The sequence below is a fragment of the Akebia trifoliata genome, chromosome 11 (assembly GCF_017979445.1).
Source record: "Akebia trifoliata isolate Shusen 1 chromosome 11, ASM1797944v1, whole genome shotgun sequence".
In the NCBI taxonomy this organism is placed as follows: Eukaryota; Viridiplantae; Streptophyta; class Magnoliopsida; order Ranunculales; family Lardizabalaceae; genus Akebia; species Akebia trifoliata.
Window position 1 is genome coordinate 1,413,447 of NC_141385.1, and position 19,854 is coordinate 1,433,300.

General features: G+C 35.7%; 2 protein-coding genes across 2 annotated transcripts; one reads left to right on the forward strand and one right to left on the reverse strand.

The window, feature by feature from the left end:
* Positions 1-2,371: 2,371 nt before the first annotated feature.
* On the forward strand, positions 2,372-10,561 carry LOC147390201 (aconitate hydratase, cytoplasmic-like). Its single transcript, XM_086457754.1, has 20 exons — positions 2,372-2,843; positions 3,255-3,359; positions 4,042-4,202; positions 4,294-4,386; positions 4,680-4,865; positions 5,125-5,286; positions 5,723-5,867; positions 5,979-6,121; positions 6,205-6,261; positions 6,353-6,432; positions 6,534-6,609; positions 7,035-7,220; positions 7,380-7,447; positions 7,552-7,670; positions 7,810-7,931; positions 8,308-8,406; positions 8,491-8,970; positions 9,356-9,454; positions 9,544-9,786; positions 10,059-10,561. Exons 1-20 carry the CDS (start codon positions 2,531-2,533, stop codon positions 10,125-10,127), a joined length of 3,006 nt encoding a protein of 1,001 aa, XP_086313880.1. The 5' UTR covers positions 2,372-2,530; the 3' UTR covers positions 10,128-10,561.
* Positions 10,562-10,705: 144 nt separating this feature from the next.
* Positions 10,706-17,089, reverse strand: LOC147390202 (uncharacterized). Its single transcript, XM_086457735.1, has 7 exons — positions 16,829-17,089; positions 14,758-15,364; positions 14,523-14,575; positions 13,647-13,837; positions 13,224-13,430; positions 12,894-12,954; positions 10,706-12,299 (listed from the first exon to the last, which is right to left on the reverse strand). The coding sequence occupies exons 1-7, from the start codon at positions 17,087-17,089 to the stop codon at positions 11,712-11,714; spliced, it is 1,968 nt and encodes a 655-aa protein (XP_086313861.1). The 3' UTR covers positions 10,706-11,711.
* Positions 17,090-19,854: the final 2,765 nt, after the last annotated feature.

The following is a 19,854-nucleotide window of genomic DNA, read 5'->3' on the forward strand; positions in this document are numbered from 1 at the left end:
TATGAGGTACAATCTTGAGGTCACTCCAGCACGACTCATTTTTTTTTTTAAGTAATTGAAACTTGGAAAGTTGGAGGAATAAAGATATAAACGTGGGTCGACTTTAACCAAACTTTGATGAGTTTGGAATTTTTTGTTAGACCCCACCAGGTATGATTCGTTGAGCCGCCTTCGATCAATCTCATCCAAGGCATTGCCTTTATGTTCATTCAAGTATGTTTATGTTCGCTCTCGTCAATCATTGTAGGTCAAATAAAAGTCCAAATCAATTCTTATAGCAATGCTAAGATTTACTATAAACAAATATGCTACATGGAAGAAGAGAATTTATTCCCAAAGAATAAAGAAAAATAGGGTTGAGGGCAAAGGAAGAAAGAGATTCTTGGAGAGCATCAACCCATGATCCCTCTTGTTCCCATAGGTGTGACATAGAAGCCTTTTTTAGACCAATTTTTTTAAAAATCTTTTCTGAAAAGTCACCAAGTGACTAGAGAGCAAGATTCTGAACCACAACAAATTATTCCCATTTTGGTGGTGCCCTTCATTTGTTTATGACCACAAAATACCTTTTGATCCTAACTGAATGGTGTTTTGATGGCCAAAGTGCTTTTTCTTTTATTGGTCTTTCAACCAATGTGGCCTCTTGGCCCATATGGATATTGATCCACACCATTTACCCTCGTGGCGCGACAGGTTATTATGACCCATGGATTCAAAACTCGATTAAGTCTGATTTGACTTGGGCAAGTTGGAAAGGAATCCGGATGAGCCAATTGAGTTTTTGTATTGTGAATCGGGTCACTTTTTGACATGGCCAAAATTTGGTCTAAATCGGGTTTAGACCCATAACTCAGTTGGTTTGATACATTGCAAAACAATTTTGAGGTCATGGGTTCAAGTCCAGCTTACCCATTTTTGAAACCAATTGGGTCATTTTTAAAAGTCTCGGCTGAGTCTATCAATTTGGAATTGGTTTTAGTGTTTTACAAATTGATTCAAATCCTTTTTTATATTTATTAAAATGAGATAGTAAAAAATATATATGTACATTAATGTTTGACTAATAAATAAGGTGGCCTCTATTTGTAATTTAAAATATTGATTAAAGTGATTTTAAGATTATTCAAAGCAACGATTGTGATTTTCTTTATTTTTTACCAAAATTATCCTTATATTAAATTTAAATATAAAACCAAAATGGGTGGCATTTATTATAAAGAGATAAAATGAGGGAATAATATTTTTGTTACATGTATTATTTATTTTTAATGTTTTATTTATAGACTACTTGTTATTATATACTTTTAATTTGGAAAGTACCAAAATGGTCATACCTTAGTCATGTTTTTAAATAATTATCAAAAGTCATATCTGTTGTGATATTTATCCATTTTTATATCAAGTAGTATCTGTTATATGTTGTTTGGTTACATTTTTTTATTCTACTTTTTTGCCAAATCTTGAATAAAAGAAAATGTTAGTTTTTACACAATTTATGTAAAAACTAAAACTATATTTAGGATTTAGGGTTCATGTCAATTCGAGACAATGGTGTAAAGGTAAATTTAACTAAAAAGTTATTTTTTTCTGAAAAAATCAATTTATTTGTAATATGTAAGATACTGGTAAATATAATTTAGGGTCAGGATCCCTTACCTCCTAAGAATGACTCATGAAAAAAACACATGATTCCAATCATTTAAATGCAAAATCCAATGATTGAGATTCATCATCAGGATAAGTATCTCCGAGATCTGTGTAATCAAGACACTCATAAATCTCAACCATTGGATTTTGTGTTTAAAGGACTGGGATTATGTGTTTTTTCACGAGTCATTCTTAGGAGTCACGATCCCAACCCTATAATTTATTTCAAGATGAATGTAGTAGGGTTGTCAATGGGTTGGATCAAAGTCAAAATTCAATCCATTCTGATCCTATTACTTCAAGTTTGAATCGATATTTTAGATTCCGATAAGGTTTTGATTTAATATGTTATTGGATCAATCATGTCCCAATCTGATAAAGAGTCGATCCGCTAATATGTTAGAAAGTATATTATATATTTGTTGAGATGTATGAAGTTTGTTAGATTTTGTATATAAAATTGGGTTTGGCCCGATCCGATCCGGACCCCACCCATGGACAGCCCTAGAATGTAGGAACTAAATCCACCGAGACACCAAATAAACAGAATCGGGTCGGTTACGGGTCTGAACTCTAATCCAAACCCCTACAATCTATGCGGACATGCCCCAACTGTAGTGCCACTTGTCGAAATCTCTTATACACGTGGCATACAGTCCTTTGTCGCAAGTGTTTTCCACACTTTTCTCTCTCTAGAAACTTCAAAAATATAACGGAAGGAAGAAGAAACAGAACTCCCGCGAACGTCAGTTGCAGAAGAAGCCATTAACGAATCTTCCAGCTTCTTCTGTTATTCTGTTTATTTTATTTTATTTTATTTTATTAGGGTTAGGGTTTCTGAGAAATCATCTCATCCATTTTCTCTTCATACGTGATCATCGTCATGTGTATAACCACTTCATTGTCAGCTCCACTCACCAGAGCTTCTTCGAGGGTTAGGTTCTCTTCTTCTCTCTCCTCATCCTCTTATTCTATCTCTAGAACCTTAGCTTCACCTCCTCATCCTCCTAAGTTTCTTTCTCCTTCATCCATCACTTATCGATCTCTCAGCTTCTCCACTGCGTTTCGATCTCTTAGATCTTCGGTTCCTCGGTGGAGTCACAGTTTTGATTGGAGATCATCAGTTAGTCTTAGGGCACAGATCAGAAGTGCTGCTCCATTGCTCGAACGGTTTGAGCGGAAGATCTCGACTATGGGTACGGTCTCTGTGATTTTGTTAGTTCTGAGAGTTTTGTCAATATTTGAATTTGAATGTGAATTTCTGGAAATATTTGTGTGTGTGTGTGAAGGAATTAGTGTTTTTAATGTAATACAGTCTTTCTGGATCGGACTCCATGAGATAAATTTTTTGGTTCTACTTATCAAAAAAAAAAAATGGTTCTGACGTTCTGTACTAAGTTTCAGATTTATGGTTTTCTGAAAGAAAGATTTGTATTTTGGTGTGGTTTATTAATCATTTATATATAATTAAGCAGAAGTTTGAATTTTTTGGATGGAGATGAAGCTATGGTTCTGTTGTATTTATAATCCCCCCTCTCTTATTTCTGTTTGTAAAACTTGATTGAGATCACTTTTCAACCACTGATTCTGAATGGGTATTGGTTCAGCTTCTGAGAATGCTTTCAAGGGAATCTTAACCAGTCTTCCCAAACCTGGGGGTGGTGAGTTTGGAAAATTCTACAGTCTACCTGCTCTGAATGATCCAAGGATTGGTAAGTTTTAACTATTTCTCGTCCTCGTAAAATTGAGTAATATTGAACTATTGGGTAATAACTTTTTGTTATGTTGGGCGAAACGAGCTAATTTGTTTATTTAGGAGCTAAACCATGGTTTTAAAACGTGCTTTCTGGATACGCTCTGTATCCATGTTAACTCGGACAAGTTGAGTTGGGTTGTATAGTCAAACCCCTCCACACTGGTTCAAATGAATTTGATGAATAGGTATTTATATTTTATTAATAATTGTTTTTTTTTTTTCCTTTTAGAAACTGGATTAATAAGTGCTAATTGTCAGAGCTCATTTTATATAGGCCATGAAATTTAAAATTTTAAACATTGATTAAATTTATATGAAAAAAAAATGCCAAAATCAATCTATACCAGTCGATTCAGCAAAGTTTTTCAAAAACTTGGATGAGATAGATGACTTGGTTTTTGGATGAGTCAATGAGTAGATCGATTTACAACAGAAAACTTGCTTTGCTCTGTGGCATCTGATACAGAGATGACTCTCACAAGTCATCTCAGTCCCGTAGGAGATTTAAAACCATGAACTAAACCTTTGAATATAATACTAATTGCATGGCTATTGATACCAATGTGGTTTCCAAAATATTATTTTTCCATTAATCTTTCTTTTTTTAATTGCATTTTTTTTTCTTGTATATATCACAGATAAGCTGCCTTACTCTATTAGAGTTCTTCTCGAGTCAGCAATCCGTAATTGTGATAACTTCCAAGTCACCAAGGAAGATGTTGAGAAGATTATTGACTGGGAGAATACTTCTCCAAAGCAAGTCGAAATTCCTTTCAAGCCTGCTCGTGTTCTCTTACAGGTGTGGTTAATACAGCTAATACACAACACACAATACTTCTGATTTTATCGTGTTTCTGTCAATATCTGTAACCTTTTTGTTTGTTTTCCAGGACTTTACTGGTGTGCCAGCCGTGGTTGATCTTGCTTGCATGCGGGATGCGATGAACAAGCTCGGGAGTGATTCTAATAAGATCAACCCCTTGGTACGTGAAGTGTGATAGTTTTATGATTTCCTGAGCATGGGCATGATCAGGACTGGCCAAATGTTGGGGTCTGCCTCTAGATTGCCATAAAAGAAAATTCAGACTATTAAAAAAAAAAACATAGCCATACGATTGAGAGCTTTCATTCTAGAAAACTTTTACTTTGGGGAAATACAATTTTATTCAGTAGTTTGCCCCTGTTAACTGTGAATTTAATGCTGCAGTCCCTGGCATTTTCATTGTTTTCCTTTTGGTTTCTTATTACGTGTTCTAAAACAATCATTTGCGTACAGGTTCCCGTAGATCTTGTGATTGATCATTCGGTTCAGGTTGATGTTGCAAGATCAGAAAATTCAGTGCAGGCAAATATGGAGCTTGAATTCCAGCGGAACAGGGAGAGATTCGCTTTTCTTAAATGGGGATCTACTACTTTCCATAACATGCTCGTTGTTCCTCCTGGTTCTGGTATTGTGCACCAGGTAAGAGAGTTTGCATTGAACATCTAAAGTTACTGAACACTTTCTAGTTTGAGATTCCATATCTAATTGGATGGTTATGCTAGTATTTGTATGTTATTATATTCTTGCATTTCACTGTCCTTTCAAGAAATTCTATCTTCAAAACAGAACGATTGGTAAAAAACATTAAAGAAGATAACAGTGACTGTTTCTTTGGGATAGTTTGAGATCTTTACACTTTGGTAGAATCTGTGAGCAAGTCTATATGATGAAATTTCAGGTCAACTTGGAATACCTCGGTCGAGTTGTTTTCAACACTGATGGCATACTGTACCTTGATAGTGTGGTTGGAACTGATTCACATACAACTATGATTGACGGGTTGGGAGTTGCTGGCTGGGGAGTTGGAGGAATTGAAGCAGAGGCAACTATGCTTGGGCAGGTAAAGCGTTCTAGGGAATGATTGTTTCCTTTTATCTTTATGTGATTGAACCCTGGCAATTTTGTACTTTTGTAGGTAACAACTTATAGTTTATTCCCTACAAAGAGGGAGAGGTCTTGAGTTCAAGCCCTCTCGTTGGCCACCCACAGGGAGTTTGCCCTACTTACCTGGTATGTGTGGTTTGTGGGTCTTGCATGTACTCGGGGGATTTGGGCAAGATATGGTGCTCTAAGAGGCTAGTTGCCTCGCCCCTGCTAGACGGGCCTATGGGTCCAGAACCCCCATCACAAAAAAAAAAAAGTTTAGGACAATAATAATTACAAGGATTATATGATGCTTTTCATCGTATTTAAAGCTCTTATTCCTATGGACTGTAATAATGGGATTTTTCATTGTGTGTTTGACATTAATGCCTTGCTTTAATCAAAATTGACAGCCCATGAGCATGGTGTTGCCTGGTGTTGTTGGGTTCAAATTGTCAGGCAAATTGCCCAATGGTGTCACTGCTACCGACTTGGTTCTTACTGTGACCCAAATGTTGAGGAAGCATGGTGTAGTGGGCAAGTTTGTTGAGTTCTATGGTAATTCAATTCTCCTATGACTGAATTAGAGTAGATACATTTTTTTAAACTGACTTTCTTCTTTTTTCTTTCTTATTTATAAGGATCTAAACCTTCCATATTTGGATATAGGTGAGGGCATGGGTGAATTGTCATTGGCTGACCGGGCCACCATTGCCAATATGTCTCCTGAATATGGAGCAACCATGGGCTTTTTCCCTGTAGATCATGTCACCTTGGAGTATCTCAAATTAACTGGAAGAAGTGATGAAACTGTGAGATTTTTATTTCCTTACAAAGTCGTTTTGCAAATTGGAATTTATGTACCATGAGGTGACTTTCTTCTTTTTCATGGTAGGTGGCGATGATCGAATCCTATCTGCGTGCAAACAAAATGTTTGTTGACTACAGTGAGGTAGAACCTCCCACCCCCCCCAACCACCACCACAAAAAATTATTTTTAAGTTAGAAATAAATAATGCCACTGATATTTCTGTTGGATTCAGGCTCAACAAGAAAGAGTTTACTCATCTTATCTACAATTGGACCTTGGGGATGTTGAACCCAGTGTATCAGGACCAAAACGGTATGTTTTGTTAAGAAACAACTTTTAGTAATAGCGTCACCCATTTCATTATTTGCTCGATCCTCAAATTCATGGGCAATTTCAACTATTATTGATGGCAGACCTCACGACCGAGTTCCTTTAAAAGAAATGAAGGCAGATTGGCATTCTTGTCTGGACAGCAAAGTTGGATTTAAGGTGACGTGTAGATCATTGCAGACATACCTGCATTTTGTTATTTGATATGTCTAATTTGCTCAAGTATTTGATTTCATCACAGACCTCCAGCTTGTGTTCGGTGCATGTGTTTTTCTAAGCAGGGAATGCATGTCTATTTACTTCCATGTTGTCAAATACTGTTCTAATTGGTAACATTTGAATCACGAAAAAATGCAGAAGGCTATTTGAATTTGGTCGTTCTATGGAATGACAAGATCCGAACTTCGGTGATTACATGTTATTAATTCCCTGAAAACATGCTCATATGATATCTTAGATACACTGGGATCTACTGCAAGACCGTGCTGTTATCGTTAGTTGACGCCTGTTTAAATCTTTATTGTGTGATTTCTTTCTGTTAAATATATGCCTTAATTTCTAAAATTATATGTATAATTTTGCAGGGCTTCAATGTACCAAAAGAATCACAGGAGAAAGTTGTGAAGTTTTCGTTCCATGGACAGCCTGCAGAGCTTAGGCATGGTGATGTTGTTATAGCAGCCATTACCAGTTGCACAAATACTTCCAATCCCACTGTCATGCTTGGGGCTGGTCTGGTTGCAAAGAAGGCCAGTGAATTGGGTCTTGAGGTTAGTCACGACTCTTAAGAGTCAAATGTGTTTTCCACCTTATTTCTTGGAACTTAGGTACATCATATGGCTTTTTTTACTCGGAATTATGCTCAATTAACACTTCTTGGTTGCACATTCAGAAGTAGGTATAATTTTTGTTTAACAATTATCTTCCAGGTCAAACCGTGGATTAAAACGAGTCTTGCCCCAGGTTCTGGAGTGGTTACCAAATATCTGCTCCAGAGGTACTTTTTGGATTTTTTTAGGAAGATTTAATGCCAACATCAAGTTTATCATTTTTTGCTTCAAAATTAAGTACTAAATGTGGATCTGGATTTTCTATATTTAGTGGTCTGCAAAAGTATTTGAACCAGCAGGGCTTCCATATTGTTGGATATGGTTGCACAACATGTATTGGGAATTCAGGAGAACTTGATGAATCAGTTGCTTCTGCAATTTCTGAAAATGGTACTCTTCCATTATTGTTCTTATTATTTTCTTTTAGAACTTTAAACTATTTACTCTAGTCTAGTCATTTATTCTTTTGTGTGAATCCCAAGGTTGATTGTGTATTTATATTCAGAATAAATCTGGTTTGTTTGCACAGACATCATTGCTGCAGCTGTGCTCTCTGGAAACCGGAACTTTGAGGGTCGTGTGCATCCCTTGACGCGAGCTAACTATCTTGCTTCACCTCCTTTGGTTGTTGCCTATGCTCTTGCTGGCACGGTATGCAAATAAATATCATTGACAAATACTGTCTTCTCTCAGATATTTTGGTCGTCAACTATAATCCTATTTTTCCTGTCAACTCTATTTTTTGCTATATCTTTAGTCAAAATATTTCTTATCTTTTCTCAGAATCATATCCTCACCATATGAGGTACAAAGTATCTTCTTCTTTTTTCTTATTCTATTAATGTAACATCTGAAATTGAAGCATCAAAGTACATTATTTTATATTTGACTAATATCATGTAAAACGGTGCGCAAGAGAGTATAAACAGTTCTACTGTTCTTGCATGTTGGAGTTTGGTACCTTTGTAATTTTATTTATTAACAGTCCCATGATAACTAGTACTTTATCATGAAATTGTTTTTTCAGGTTGATATTGATTTTGATACGGAACCGATTGGGACAGGGAAAGATGGTAAAAGTGTCTATTTCAAGGATATCTGGCCATCCTCTGAAGAAATTGCTGAGGTAGGCATGCTAATCTTGCAGACATTTTGGTTAAATCAGTGCTACTTGTCTCTGATTGATTTAACTCGATATTTCATTGTTCAGGTGGTTCAATCCAGTGTGTTGCCTGATATGTTCAAAAGCACTTACCAGGCTATCACAAAGGGTAATCCTATGTGGAATCAGTTATCAGTTCCAGCCTCCTCTCATTATTCATGGGATCCCAACTCAACCTACATTCATGAGCCTCCATATTTCAAGAATATGACTATAGATCCACCTGGCCCCCATGGAGTGAAGGGTGCGTACTGCTTGCTGAGCTTTGGTGACAGTATTACAACCGATCACATTTCCCCGGCAGGAAGCATTCACAAGGACAGCCCTGCGGCAAGGTACCTTATTGAGCGTGGAGTGAGTCCAAAGGACTTCAATTCTTATGGTAGCCGTCGTGGCAATGATGAAGTGATGGCTAGGGGCACTTTTGCCAACATTCGTATCGTCAACAAGCTCTTGAATGGAGAAGTGGGCCCAAAGACTATTCACATCCCAACTGGGGAGAAACTCTACGTGTTTGATGCAGCCATGGTGAGTTCATGCCAATTCTTTTGTACCTTACTATTTGTTATTCTTTTGTTTTGGAGTGCTCCCCACTAATAATGAATCTGAATGTCCCAACATGACAAAGAAACCCTCATTTCTGAGTAATGCTACTAATAGTATTTTTTAGAGGGAAAATTTCCTGAACTGGATCTGTGAAATTGGAAGAATATCAATTAAATATGACCTCTTTATTATCTGAGAACAAACATGGAGGCAGATTTGTAAGGTTGATGCATTGTTTTTCTAAAAACAGAAGGTTTATTCTTGAAATTCTATTTCAATTTTTATCATAATCTCCGTGGAAACCCAAGGCCAAAAAAGTAAAATGTTTTTAGTTAACAAACCCTTGTTATCAATCTGCCATTTTCAGAGGTACAAGGAAGCTGGGTATGACACGATTGTCCTGGCTGGAGCGGAGTACGGAAGTGGAAGCTCTCGAGATTGGGCTGCAAAGGGCCCAATGTTGCTGGTGAGAATTCTTATAACCCCCAAGCAATCCACCACTTTTGGTGTTTTGTGTACAATGTTCTGCTCCACCTGACCCTTATTTTCTATCAGGGAGTGAAAGCGGTGATTGCCAAGAGCTTTGAGAGAATTCACCGAAGCAATTTGGTGGGAATGGGTATTATCCCTCTATGTTTCAAGCCTGGTGAGGATGCGGAGACACTAGAACTTATGGGTCATGAGCGTTACACCATTGACCTGCCAGACAAAATTAGTGAGATAAGACCTGGCCAAGATCTTACAGTCACGACTGACACTGGCAAATCATTCACCTGCACTGCCCGCTTTGACACGGAGGTAATTACATTTACCTTTATCTTTGAACAGATTAATGGAACACTATTTATGAATGCACAAACAACTTGACTGAAAAATGCACACATACTTGAGCCAGATTATAATATTGTTTGGATATAAACGGTTACTATTGCTGTTTGAAAACTTAAATCCACACCTGAATTATTGAGAAAGATTGATCGCTCATCTTATCTATAATTTTTTTTCCATTCGTTATGCTTTTTTTTGTTTTTTTTTTTAATGTGGCTTGATGTTCCTTGTTTTGATTTCAGGTGGAATTGGCATATTTTGATCATGGGGGTATTCTACCATACGTCATCCGGAATCTAATCAAGAATTGACTAATCAAGTTTTTTAATCATCAGCTTCCCTTCATCCCGTGAGAACTTCTTCGTTGATTGGGAAATGTGAATCTACTTGGGAGACAATGAATCATCGAGGAGTCTAAAATTTGCTGCACCCCCAACGACTGAAATTTTTGTCAACTTTTTGTTCTAAGGAATTTATTTTTAAAAAAAAAGAAGAAAAAAAGGCTCCCAATAGAGAGAAATAGCTTGTTTACAAATGGTAGAACATAAGGGGAGTCCTGCTTTGGTTTGTCGGTAAAATGAGTAGCTTGGTTGGCTCAACATTATTTTTGTTTGCTTTGATTGATTGGAATCTTCAACTATGGAGCGTTTAGGGTTGATCGAAATTATTTTTGTTGAGATGTTAAACCTATTTTTGTGTGCTTGGGATTTCAACTTTGGGAATGGTTTAAGACAATTTTTCATCTGTTGTTGGCTGCAACAGAAATGATGCTTGGTGTAGTGCATATTCTTGAATTACAGTTCAGTTAAAAAAATTCCAAACCAAACTTTACATTTCTTGGGAAACCCATCTTCAAAACTCTTTTTTTTTTTTTTTTCCTACTTTAAAGAGCAACTGAACTTCATTGTAATATTTGGATTACTAATTGTAAATGTGGCTAATAAGAAATTTTTATCAAGTATTTGAGTTTGCCAGATCACATGCTTTGGTCAGATTTCTAGTATTTGATAATGGCCAGGGATACTGAAAAAGTGTGTAGATCTGGATATGGACCTTGCCTTTTGAAAGCCCGAAAGGCCCAGACTAACCTAAGTCGAAGGTGAGGGCTTTTAGGTCATTTTTCTCTAGTACAGGTCCAACCCAAAGCAACCCGTTCTGGACCATATTATCTCTACTTGTGTGGCCCTCGAATAAACAATCTGGCCCAGTAGACTAGTCGGTTTAACTAGTTTACAAGGACATGAAATCAAACCAGAGCTAAAGGCCACACAGATCTTCTGTACAGAGAAGATCAAATGAACTGTAAGGCATGTTTGCATGCGCACGAACCAAGTAAAGTTATCCTTCCACTCGTCAAAGCTGAGAAGTACCAGTCTTACTTCACATCCCTGCCACTTAATTCTTCTCGTGAGTTTAAGAACCATCAATAATAAATACTACTAAAGTCAAATTTGTCTGTAATATTGTCTTAACGACAATGATATTCATGGTGCCTTGAAGCCATACTGACATTAGCACAAATCCATTTTCATTTGATCTTTCCCCCTTTTTTGGATCTTCAGCCAATAACCAATATATTTTCTAGTATTATCTTGATTTCCTCTAGTCTGAGTTTATCACGACTTGGAGCAACCATGAGCACCTATCAATGAACTTACGATACGATCCAATATTTACCAGATGTAGGTTGTAATATTGCACATAGGACTTCTTATATTCAGTGTTTATTTTTGTTGTTTCTATATATGCCATGGCTACACAGTGATGAGTGAACATGCTAGAATAAACCAAGCTCTGAACTGATCTGAAAGGACAATTAGTTCATGAGTTTCACATCTACCATTTGCACAAGGACCAAAAAATGCAAAAAAGTTACTTCATCACTTACAACTTGTTTAAGCTTTTTTCGCTTCAGTTCTGCTTGAACTACTGTCAGAGTCACTATCAGCTTCGGCTAAGGCTGCATCTTTCTTCTCAGCGCCTTCTACTGCTTTGGGCACAAAAGGGTTGAAAGAGGGGTGCCCATAATAAAGCTGTGGATGAAGGGAGATGTAATTGGCAGGAAGAGGGAAAGGTCGGTATCCGTATGAAGTAGGATAAGGGGAAGGGAATGCATTTGTGTGAGGCCAGTACGCCGTTGGCATGAATGTGTTTGACGGGTGAGGTGGAAACATGGGATATGTGGTTGGACTATGATCTGTATGGTAGGTGATGTTAGGACTTGAACTAGCAATTGAAGGATTTGAGATTGGGGAAGTATCTCTCAAAGTGTGAGGTGGCATGGATTGGAATGCTGACATTGCGTGAGTGTGGAGAGAAGTGTACCCCACAAGCCCAAATTGGTTAGGAGGGACAGAGATTGAAGGAACAGAAGGCATGGTTGAGGATTTTGGTAAATTATGGGGTTTACTAATCAAGCCTGTTTGTTTCTTGCCACTGGATTTTGTTGCCTTCCCTGCTAATTGATGTAAATTCGGACTGGCCTGTTCAGGGGAGAGATCATTACTGGCCAACCTGAATAATTATTTCATGAATTTCAAACTAAAACTACTACAACATCTCATAAAGGATATTTAATCATGGAAAATGCCCTTATGTCACAAAGTGTAAGGTCCTCTACGAAAAAATGTACAACTCGACAAAGTCGTAGAAGTTTTTGTGGAAATGATATCACCACCTCTGGAGTATCTCAACTGAGACGCACCAGACCCACCTCTGTTGTACTAATTCAAATCAGTTGTAATAATGGCTGGTACATAAAACAAAAAAGAATAATGCTGCAGTGACCTCAAGATTGCACATCCTGATGTGGAAGTGTGTAGGACCATAGATGCTTTCATCGAGATACAAGTCAAAAAGCATCTATGGTTCCTACACACTTCCACGTCAGGATGTGCGATATGAGGTACAGTCTGGAGGTCACTCCAGCACGACTCAAACAAAAAACAAGTTTTTCTCAAGCTTGATATTTCATTTTGTTTTTCATTTTGTTTTTCAACAAAAGAAGATATAAAAAAAAATGAATGCAAGCATATTGAAGTACGAGGATATGTGAATCAAGGGAGATGTGCTCTTACAGCATCATAGAGCATTGGGTACAGATGAAACAATTCCTCCCCTTCTACATCCTCATCTGTCCTGCAATAAAAGGTTGTAACATAGGTGAAATAGTTCTTTTGCATGAGGCCCTTTTAGAATATGTTAAAGTTTTAGAGGAAACTGTGTGAGAGAGAGAGAACCATCAATCTATGTATTTCTTTAAGGTTTCCAAATTGCCCATATTTCTTTTTTATCCTTTAAATGATCATGTTTAATTACAGGATTCAAAGCTTACCATATCAGCCAAAACACCTCAATCCAGTAAGGTACATATAGGCATCAAGATTTATGCATATTAAATGGAGTACCTGTAATATTTTTGAAGAAGGTCCAAGTTCCTGTATTTGGTCTCTCTTTGAATGAGGTCATCTGGAAAACCAGCCATGAACAGAAGTGTGATACCCAAGGCCTTGAAGAAAAAGCTCCCACCACGAACATGAACAAGCATCGCCATCTGACACATAAGTGGTCCGAAAGACTTTAGCTTATTTCTTCCCATACGTTGCCTGACATATCTGGGAAAATGCGACCAATAGACATTAGATTATGTTGTAAGATAAAATCTGTATAATCTAAAATGAGATAATTTGGCTTGGTGTTGAATTCATTAGCACTCTACACTCCTCTTATTTACATGTATACTAATTCCTAACGGTCAAAATTAATTTCTCCCTATAGCTTTACAAAGAGGAACCATGGTTTTTTTAACAATAAGGGATAACCATACTTACTCATTCTGAGGAAGATTTCTTGTCCGCCCTCCATATTTAATGCATAAAAATAAGCATGAGGGGCAGCTTGGGCCAGATGGTCGCATAGCTTCCTCCTCTTCAAGTATTTGAACTGGACATAATGTTGGATTCTGCCTATTTGGATAGAAGATCTTCCGCCGGACACCAGGATGCTCATACAAGATATGTTCCTGAAAAAGGTCGGCCCATATATAATATAAAAATATAATCATAAATGAACATTGCAATTACTTATATAAAGGACAAATAGCGGCTTCCACAAATATGTTGAGCCACAAAAATTTATGCTTAAATTTTGAATTTCACCTCCCCTTTAACTAATCATGTTGTTGGATAATGGGTTCAATCTCCATTATATACATGACAAAAAATAATAAGGGTAAAAGGCTTTCATAGGAATACAATAACTAAAATACATGTAAGTGCCCTCAAAACAGATCAAAGAGGCTAAAAAAGCAACAGTTGGTCCACCAAGAATAAATATCGATCACAATTCATAGATTCATTTTGCTCATGGAAGTGCTATAAGCATTCAAACATGAAGTTAATGAACAACCTAAGTCAACAACCAATCAAACATGGATTTTTTCAGTTCCAAGTAAAATGCGTAATCACCTGATCATGGGATTTCACAACCTAAGCATGATGTATTTTCTTAAGACCATTCACCACATTGGAAGAACAATTTAGTTTAGGGAAACAATAAAAAAAAAAAAGTGGTTGAACGTATCACACTGACAAAAAGCAAATTCACATTAAAAAATAATAATAATAATAAGCACAACAAGAACAAGGACACAAATAATCAATATGTAAAGAGTTAAAATCTAATATCACATAAACAAAATTGCTTACCCCAGGACTTTTGGGAGACACATATGGCTCTCCTTTCCGTAATATGTGAAGTGCTTGAAGTTCAATTCATACATATCTTCACATCCATGTCGTATTCCAAGAGATGCAAAGACAATGATTTTCCGTATGGTATGTGATTGAGCATTCTTTAATAATAGTGCTTCTGACACTATTATTCTCTTAATTTCCTTTGGACAGAATGGCACCTTTGGGGGCTTTTTATGTGACGATATACTTCCAGATCCTTTATTTCCAATCTCCTGCCCATAATTATGGATCTCTATCTGTAATTTGCATCCATTAGTCTTTTTGTTTTCTTCACTTTTATGTTTTTGTAGTTCCTTTTTGTTAGATATAACTCTTGTATCAGGTAACAAAATCCCTTCGTTTCGATCTCCATTTGTTTCTTGGCTCATTTTAACGGCCCTTTCCGAGTATTGAGTACGTTTTCCACCATCAACACTTTCATGGAGATGCCTTTTTATTGTATCAGAAACTTGTGAACCATCATCATTTCTCTTCTCTCTATGGTCAATGTCGGTATCATCTTCATCGTAGTATTCATCATCACTGTCATCTGCAACCTCACAATCCAAAGCAAAGTCCCTAGCCTTAAACTTTTCGAAATTCAAAAACTGGGTATCATCCATGCTCATCCAGTTGACTAGGTGGTCTGATTCATTGGGGTCACTGTGGGCCATGCATGGAGTACCTAGATTTATCTCTGGGGCCTGATCACTTCTTTGTGCAAGTTTGGCATCTTCGGCTTCATCGGTCCTTGGTTCGATCTTTTGTCTCTTGAACTTCTTGAAGTTTCTATCCATAGCAGTGGGGCAATCATCCTGGGAAATAAAGAATGTTAAGAGTGACATTCAATGAGATGAAGTAAAATTTTAAAATGAAGTGTAGAAAAGAATGGTACTTAGTTCTACTAAAGATATATGAATTTGACATAGAGTGAATAATTATAGAAGGGACCTCCAAACCTAAGAACTTTTGACTTCTGATGAATCAAAGCCCTAGAAAAAAGAAATTTATTTCTATAGCAAACAAATGAGGAGCACAGAAAATTATAGAGTCCAAACGTCTAAAGATGAAGAGACTGATATTAGAAAAAGTAGTGAAAAGTTAAATTTATGTTTTTTCATGAATGTAGATTAATCATTTCTAATTGACAACATGAGACATCAACCAAAACAATAACTTAGACATTTTTCAATCCTTAAATCTGTCGGTAACATGATAAACACTGACATTACTACAGAGGTTCCAAGATGATCAGTTCCATTGACCAATTAACTCAGAGGGTCAAAAATCTTGTGCTTGACCTCCAAGCAAAAGTGCATTCTTATTTATTTGAAAATTGTATTACGAACAATTACATTATGTATGCTTCTCAAATCTATATCGTATAAAAACATATTCTACCAAATTATAATGTACGTTCTCCATCACTTGAAACCTAGATACTGATTTTTATTTTTATCATTCTCTTTAGAATTTAGTTTCCAAACTTCTTATTCTCACTTCATTAGTGGAGACCAATGTCCTTCATTCTCAACAACTTTCATCTATCCACATAAAACGGATCACCACCTCCCTCTCCTAGATTTGATTGAACTCCTTTTTTTATTACAATAATCAAACTTTGAATTGTGAAAAACCCATTTGCCTAATATGATTCAAATCTTTTCCTTGATCCCAAAAACTTCACGTGTTCTCTCCACTCTGTAGTTTTTTCTATCACACTTACCTATCTTTTCTTAGATCATACTTAAAATTTCCCCGCAGACCACAACCACATAGTTTGAATTCATTCAGAAAAAATCTTGAGAAACAGCACCTAGACTATATATCAAAAGAAATGTCAGTACTGTGGATGTCTGAGCAATGTCGATCAAAGCCTCAAAATTCAAGATTTTATCTTCCATGGTTTCTTTGGTGTAAATAAATACTAAATTTAGTTTAACAATGGCTTCCTGACCAACCCCAAAGACTATTTCCATCTTATATTATTATATCAGTAAAGATCATCACTTACAGAAAACCCAAACAAATTACTCAAAATCTCAGATACCACTTGTGATAAAAATCCACTGAAAGTTGATTAATGATAATGCATGAATGATCCTTCAACAAAAACCATCCACATTACACATCTACCCATGTTAAGGAACTTGAATAAAAGAGAAACAAACAAGACTCAAAAACAAAAACAAAACAAAACGAAACAAAAAAAAAAATCAAAATACAAATAACAGTTTAAAATAGAAATAGAAGGATTTCTATAGATCAAGTAACCATACTTGTTCAACTATGGAAAGAGAAGCTTTTTCCTTCTCTTGTATTTGAGATTCCAATAAAGATATCCTCTCCATAAGCTCTGCATTCTTCTGGCGCTCACTCTGCAACTCGGCCGAAATCTGGGCAACAACATCTCCTTTACTTTCTTGTTCTTTGCAGTCCAATGGAACTTGAGAAGTAGAAAATTCTAAAGAACACACAAGGTTTCTAGAACATAATGCAGATGAATTAACTAAGCCAGCACAAGATTGAAGCTCTGCCATTGAAGATTACTAAACCCCTGCTTCAAAATCAAGGGCTCTTTGCTCAAAACCAAACTCAAAAAACTGTTTCTTCTTTTTTTTTTTTTAATGAAAGAAAAGAAGAAAGAGAACAAACCCACTAACCAAAATCAGAAGCAAATGCTTTGAAGTTTAGATTTTTAAGGGAAAACTTGTATAACAAGAAAAGGGAAAAATCAAATACATATGGAGGAAATTAAAAAAAGAGGATGGTTAAGTTCAGAGCTATAAGGGGAAAACCCATATCAAAAAGCCTGTTTTTTTAAGAGAGACAGAGAAAACGAAGACCTATGAAGGGGTTGATGCATTAAAACTAGTGGAATGAGGAGAGGAGATGAAAAGGGTAGCTATTTCACAGAACCCAGATTGTTAAAAGCCTGAAAGTAAGCATGAGAGAGACAGAGAGAAGATGAAGAAGTGTAGTTTTGAAAGCTGGTCAAAGAAATATAAGCTGCAGAGGAAGAAAAGTGTGCTAAAAAGAGAAGAGATTCAAAGAGAGAGAGAGAGAGAGAGAGTGGCAAAGATCAGAGAAATGAAGCCTTTCTGTTTCAGTTTGTACAAGAAGCGGCGGGGTGTGAGGCATGCAGCACCACGTGCCACCTCTTTCTCTCTCACACATTTTCTTGATTAAAAATGATTAAATCCCAAGTAAAAAATATCTCTATCTTTTATTCATTTTCTTCACTAAAAAGAATTAATCCCAAGTAAAACAGCTGTCTCTGTCTCTCCCTCTCAATAGTTTGATGGCTGAAAATTCAAGAAAATTTTATAAGAATTAGTAATAAATAAAAAAATTAAATCAAATAATTATTCTAGAATAATTAAGGATCTATCATTAATTGATGAATAATATTCTACATGGAATCGTAGCGGTTGCCATTGCATCGATTTGTTGCGAATAATGAATCCCATATGGTGAAGTTCTTTGATCTCTAGGCTCACATTCTCTTTCTTGATCTTTCTTTATATGGATCGTATTTTCATCGATGGAATTTGATCTCGAAATTATTTATACGTTGCCATGACTTGGATGTACATGCATTTTGATTGAAAATCGTACCAATGTAAGAGAGCCGATCCATACATAAATAGATAGGAGTAGAGGGCCTATTTCCTCTCTAAATTAGAAATCCACTCATCATAGGATTCTAATCTTTCCAAATAGAGATTTCATATATTTTAAAAATTCTCAATTAATCCTATACATATTGACTTAACCTTTATGAGAAAATCCATCACCATTAAAAATGCAAAATTGTGTGAGGCTTACGAGCCACTAATGGACTGTAAGGTCCAACAAAATTTTCTGCAGATGATCTTATCGTAATTTGATTACATATGAAAAATCGGATTCCAACCAAAAAAATAATTAATATGGAATAGTTAAGGTTAAATAATCACTGAAAATTTGTATTTTATTAGTAAATAATTTTTTTGAAGAAATGATGAATCAAATGTCAAGAAATTATAGTAATTTTTTTTTGTTACCCCTCTGTACTTAAGTATTTTATTTATTTATCATTTTTCATAATTAAAACACTTCTAGGTTTCTTGAATAGAGGGTTAAACCCAATAAAAATGCCAATCTTTATTATTTTAAAAGCAATAGTAAAAGAAGATATTTATCTAAATTTTACTAACTCCCTCTATTAAAACTTAAGGGGTAAAAAAAACATGATTATTGATACTTCATACCAAACTTTAGGAGGAATGAATAGCCATCCCTGTGAAGTGTGAAATCCACGACAACACATGGATGAACCATATGGCACGACAAATCAATCAAAATTTATATTTCAAAAAAAAAAAATATATATATATATATATATATATATATATATATATAACCTATCGATTGTTTATGATGGATGCAAATGTGCAACTTTTTTATTATTATTTTAAAAAAATGCCCATTTTCAATTTTATACAGGGTAAATTCTCAAATAATTACAAAAGATTTTGGTATTTTCAAGATTTTACTAATGTAAACACAACTACCAAGTAATGTTGACAAAATGTTATCAAATTGTCAACATTATGCGGCGACTTGGTCAACATTAGCAATATTTCAGAAATACCGAAAACTTTTGTAATTATTTGGGAATTTATCTTTTTATATTTATATATTCTCTTTCTTTCTTTTTTTCCTACTTTTTCTATTAATATCCTTCAAATTTGATTTGCCTTTTCTCTTCTCCTCTTTTCAATAATACTCTTCCAATTTTTTTTGTCTTATCTCTAGCCATGGTTCTTTGTTTAAATAGGTAAATGATTCTCGTGATTGATATATAATGTGAATCCCAAGGCATCATTGTAAATTCAATCGTAAAGAAAATAAGTCCCTAGCCTCTATGACCATTTTTTGTTGTTGAAAGATCAACAGGATTAAGGCAGACCAAGAATAGCTACAACCTCAAGGAGAGAACACCCCTAGCATCCTGAAAGATGATAGAAGTGAGGTTGCTCGGAAGCGACCCACGATAAAAAATAGAACAACCCAAAAAATCCCAAGAAGAGGTGAGAAGGTCAGTAGTTTTATTGGCCTCTTAGAAGACATGTAGAAACGAACATACCTAGAAACCATGAATCAAACTCCTAATGAACATGATTTGAATCAAGTTGATATCGATCTAGAATCAATCCAATAACCTAATTGTACGAGTCCTTATTAAATTAAGTCCTTATCGTATCGAACTACTTTCGACACAATATATATGATCCGATGGTTATTGGATTTGGTTCGAACC

What these genes read in the sequence shown, in the direction of transcription:
- LOC147390201 (XM_086457754.1), top strand. Translation starts at nt 2,531, where the DNA reads ATGTGTATAACCACTTCATTGTCAGCTCCACTCACCAGAGCTTCTTCG. An exon ending in GCGGAAGATCTCGACTATGG is followed by an intron (nt 2,844 to 3,254) that starts GTACGGTCTCTG and finishes GTATTGGTTCAG; the next exon opens with CTTCTGAGAATGCTTTCAAG. An exon ending in TCTGAATGATCCAAGGATTG is followed by an intron (nt 3,360 to 4,041) that starts GTAAGTTTTAAC and finishes TATATATCACAG; the next exon opens with ATAAGCTGCCTTACTCTATT.
- LOC147390202 (XM_086457735.1), bottom strand. Translation starts at nt 17,089, where the DNA reads ATGGCAGAGCTTCAATCTTGTGCTGGCTTAGTTAATTCATCTGCATTA. An exon ending in TGGAAATAAAGGATCTGGAA is followed by an intron (nt 14,576 to 14,757) that starts GTATATCGTCAC and finishes TTGAACTTCAAG; the next exon opens with CACTTCACATATTACGGAAA. An exon ending in ACCCAATGCTCTATGATGCT is followed by an intron (nt 12,300 to 12,893) that starts GTAAGAGCACAT and finishes TCCCCTGAACAG; the next exon opens with GCCAGTCCGAATTTACATCA.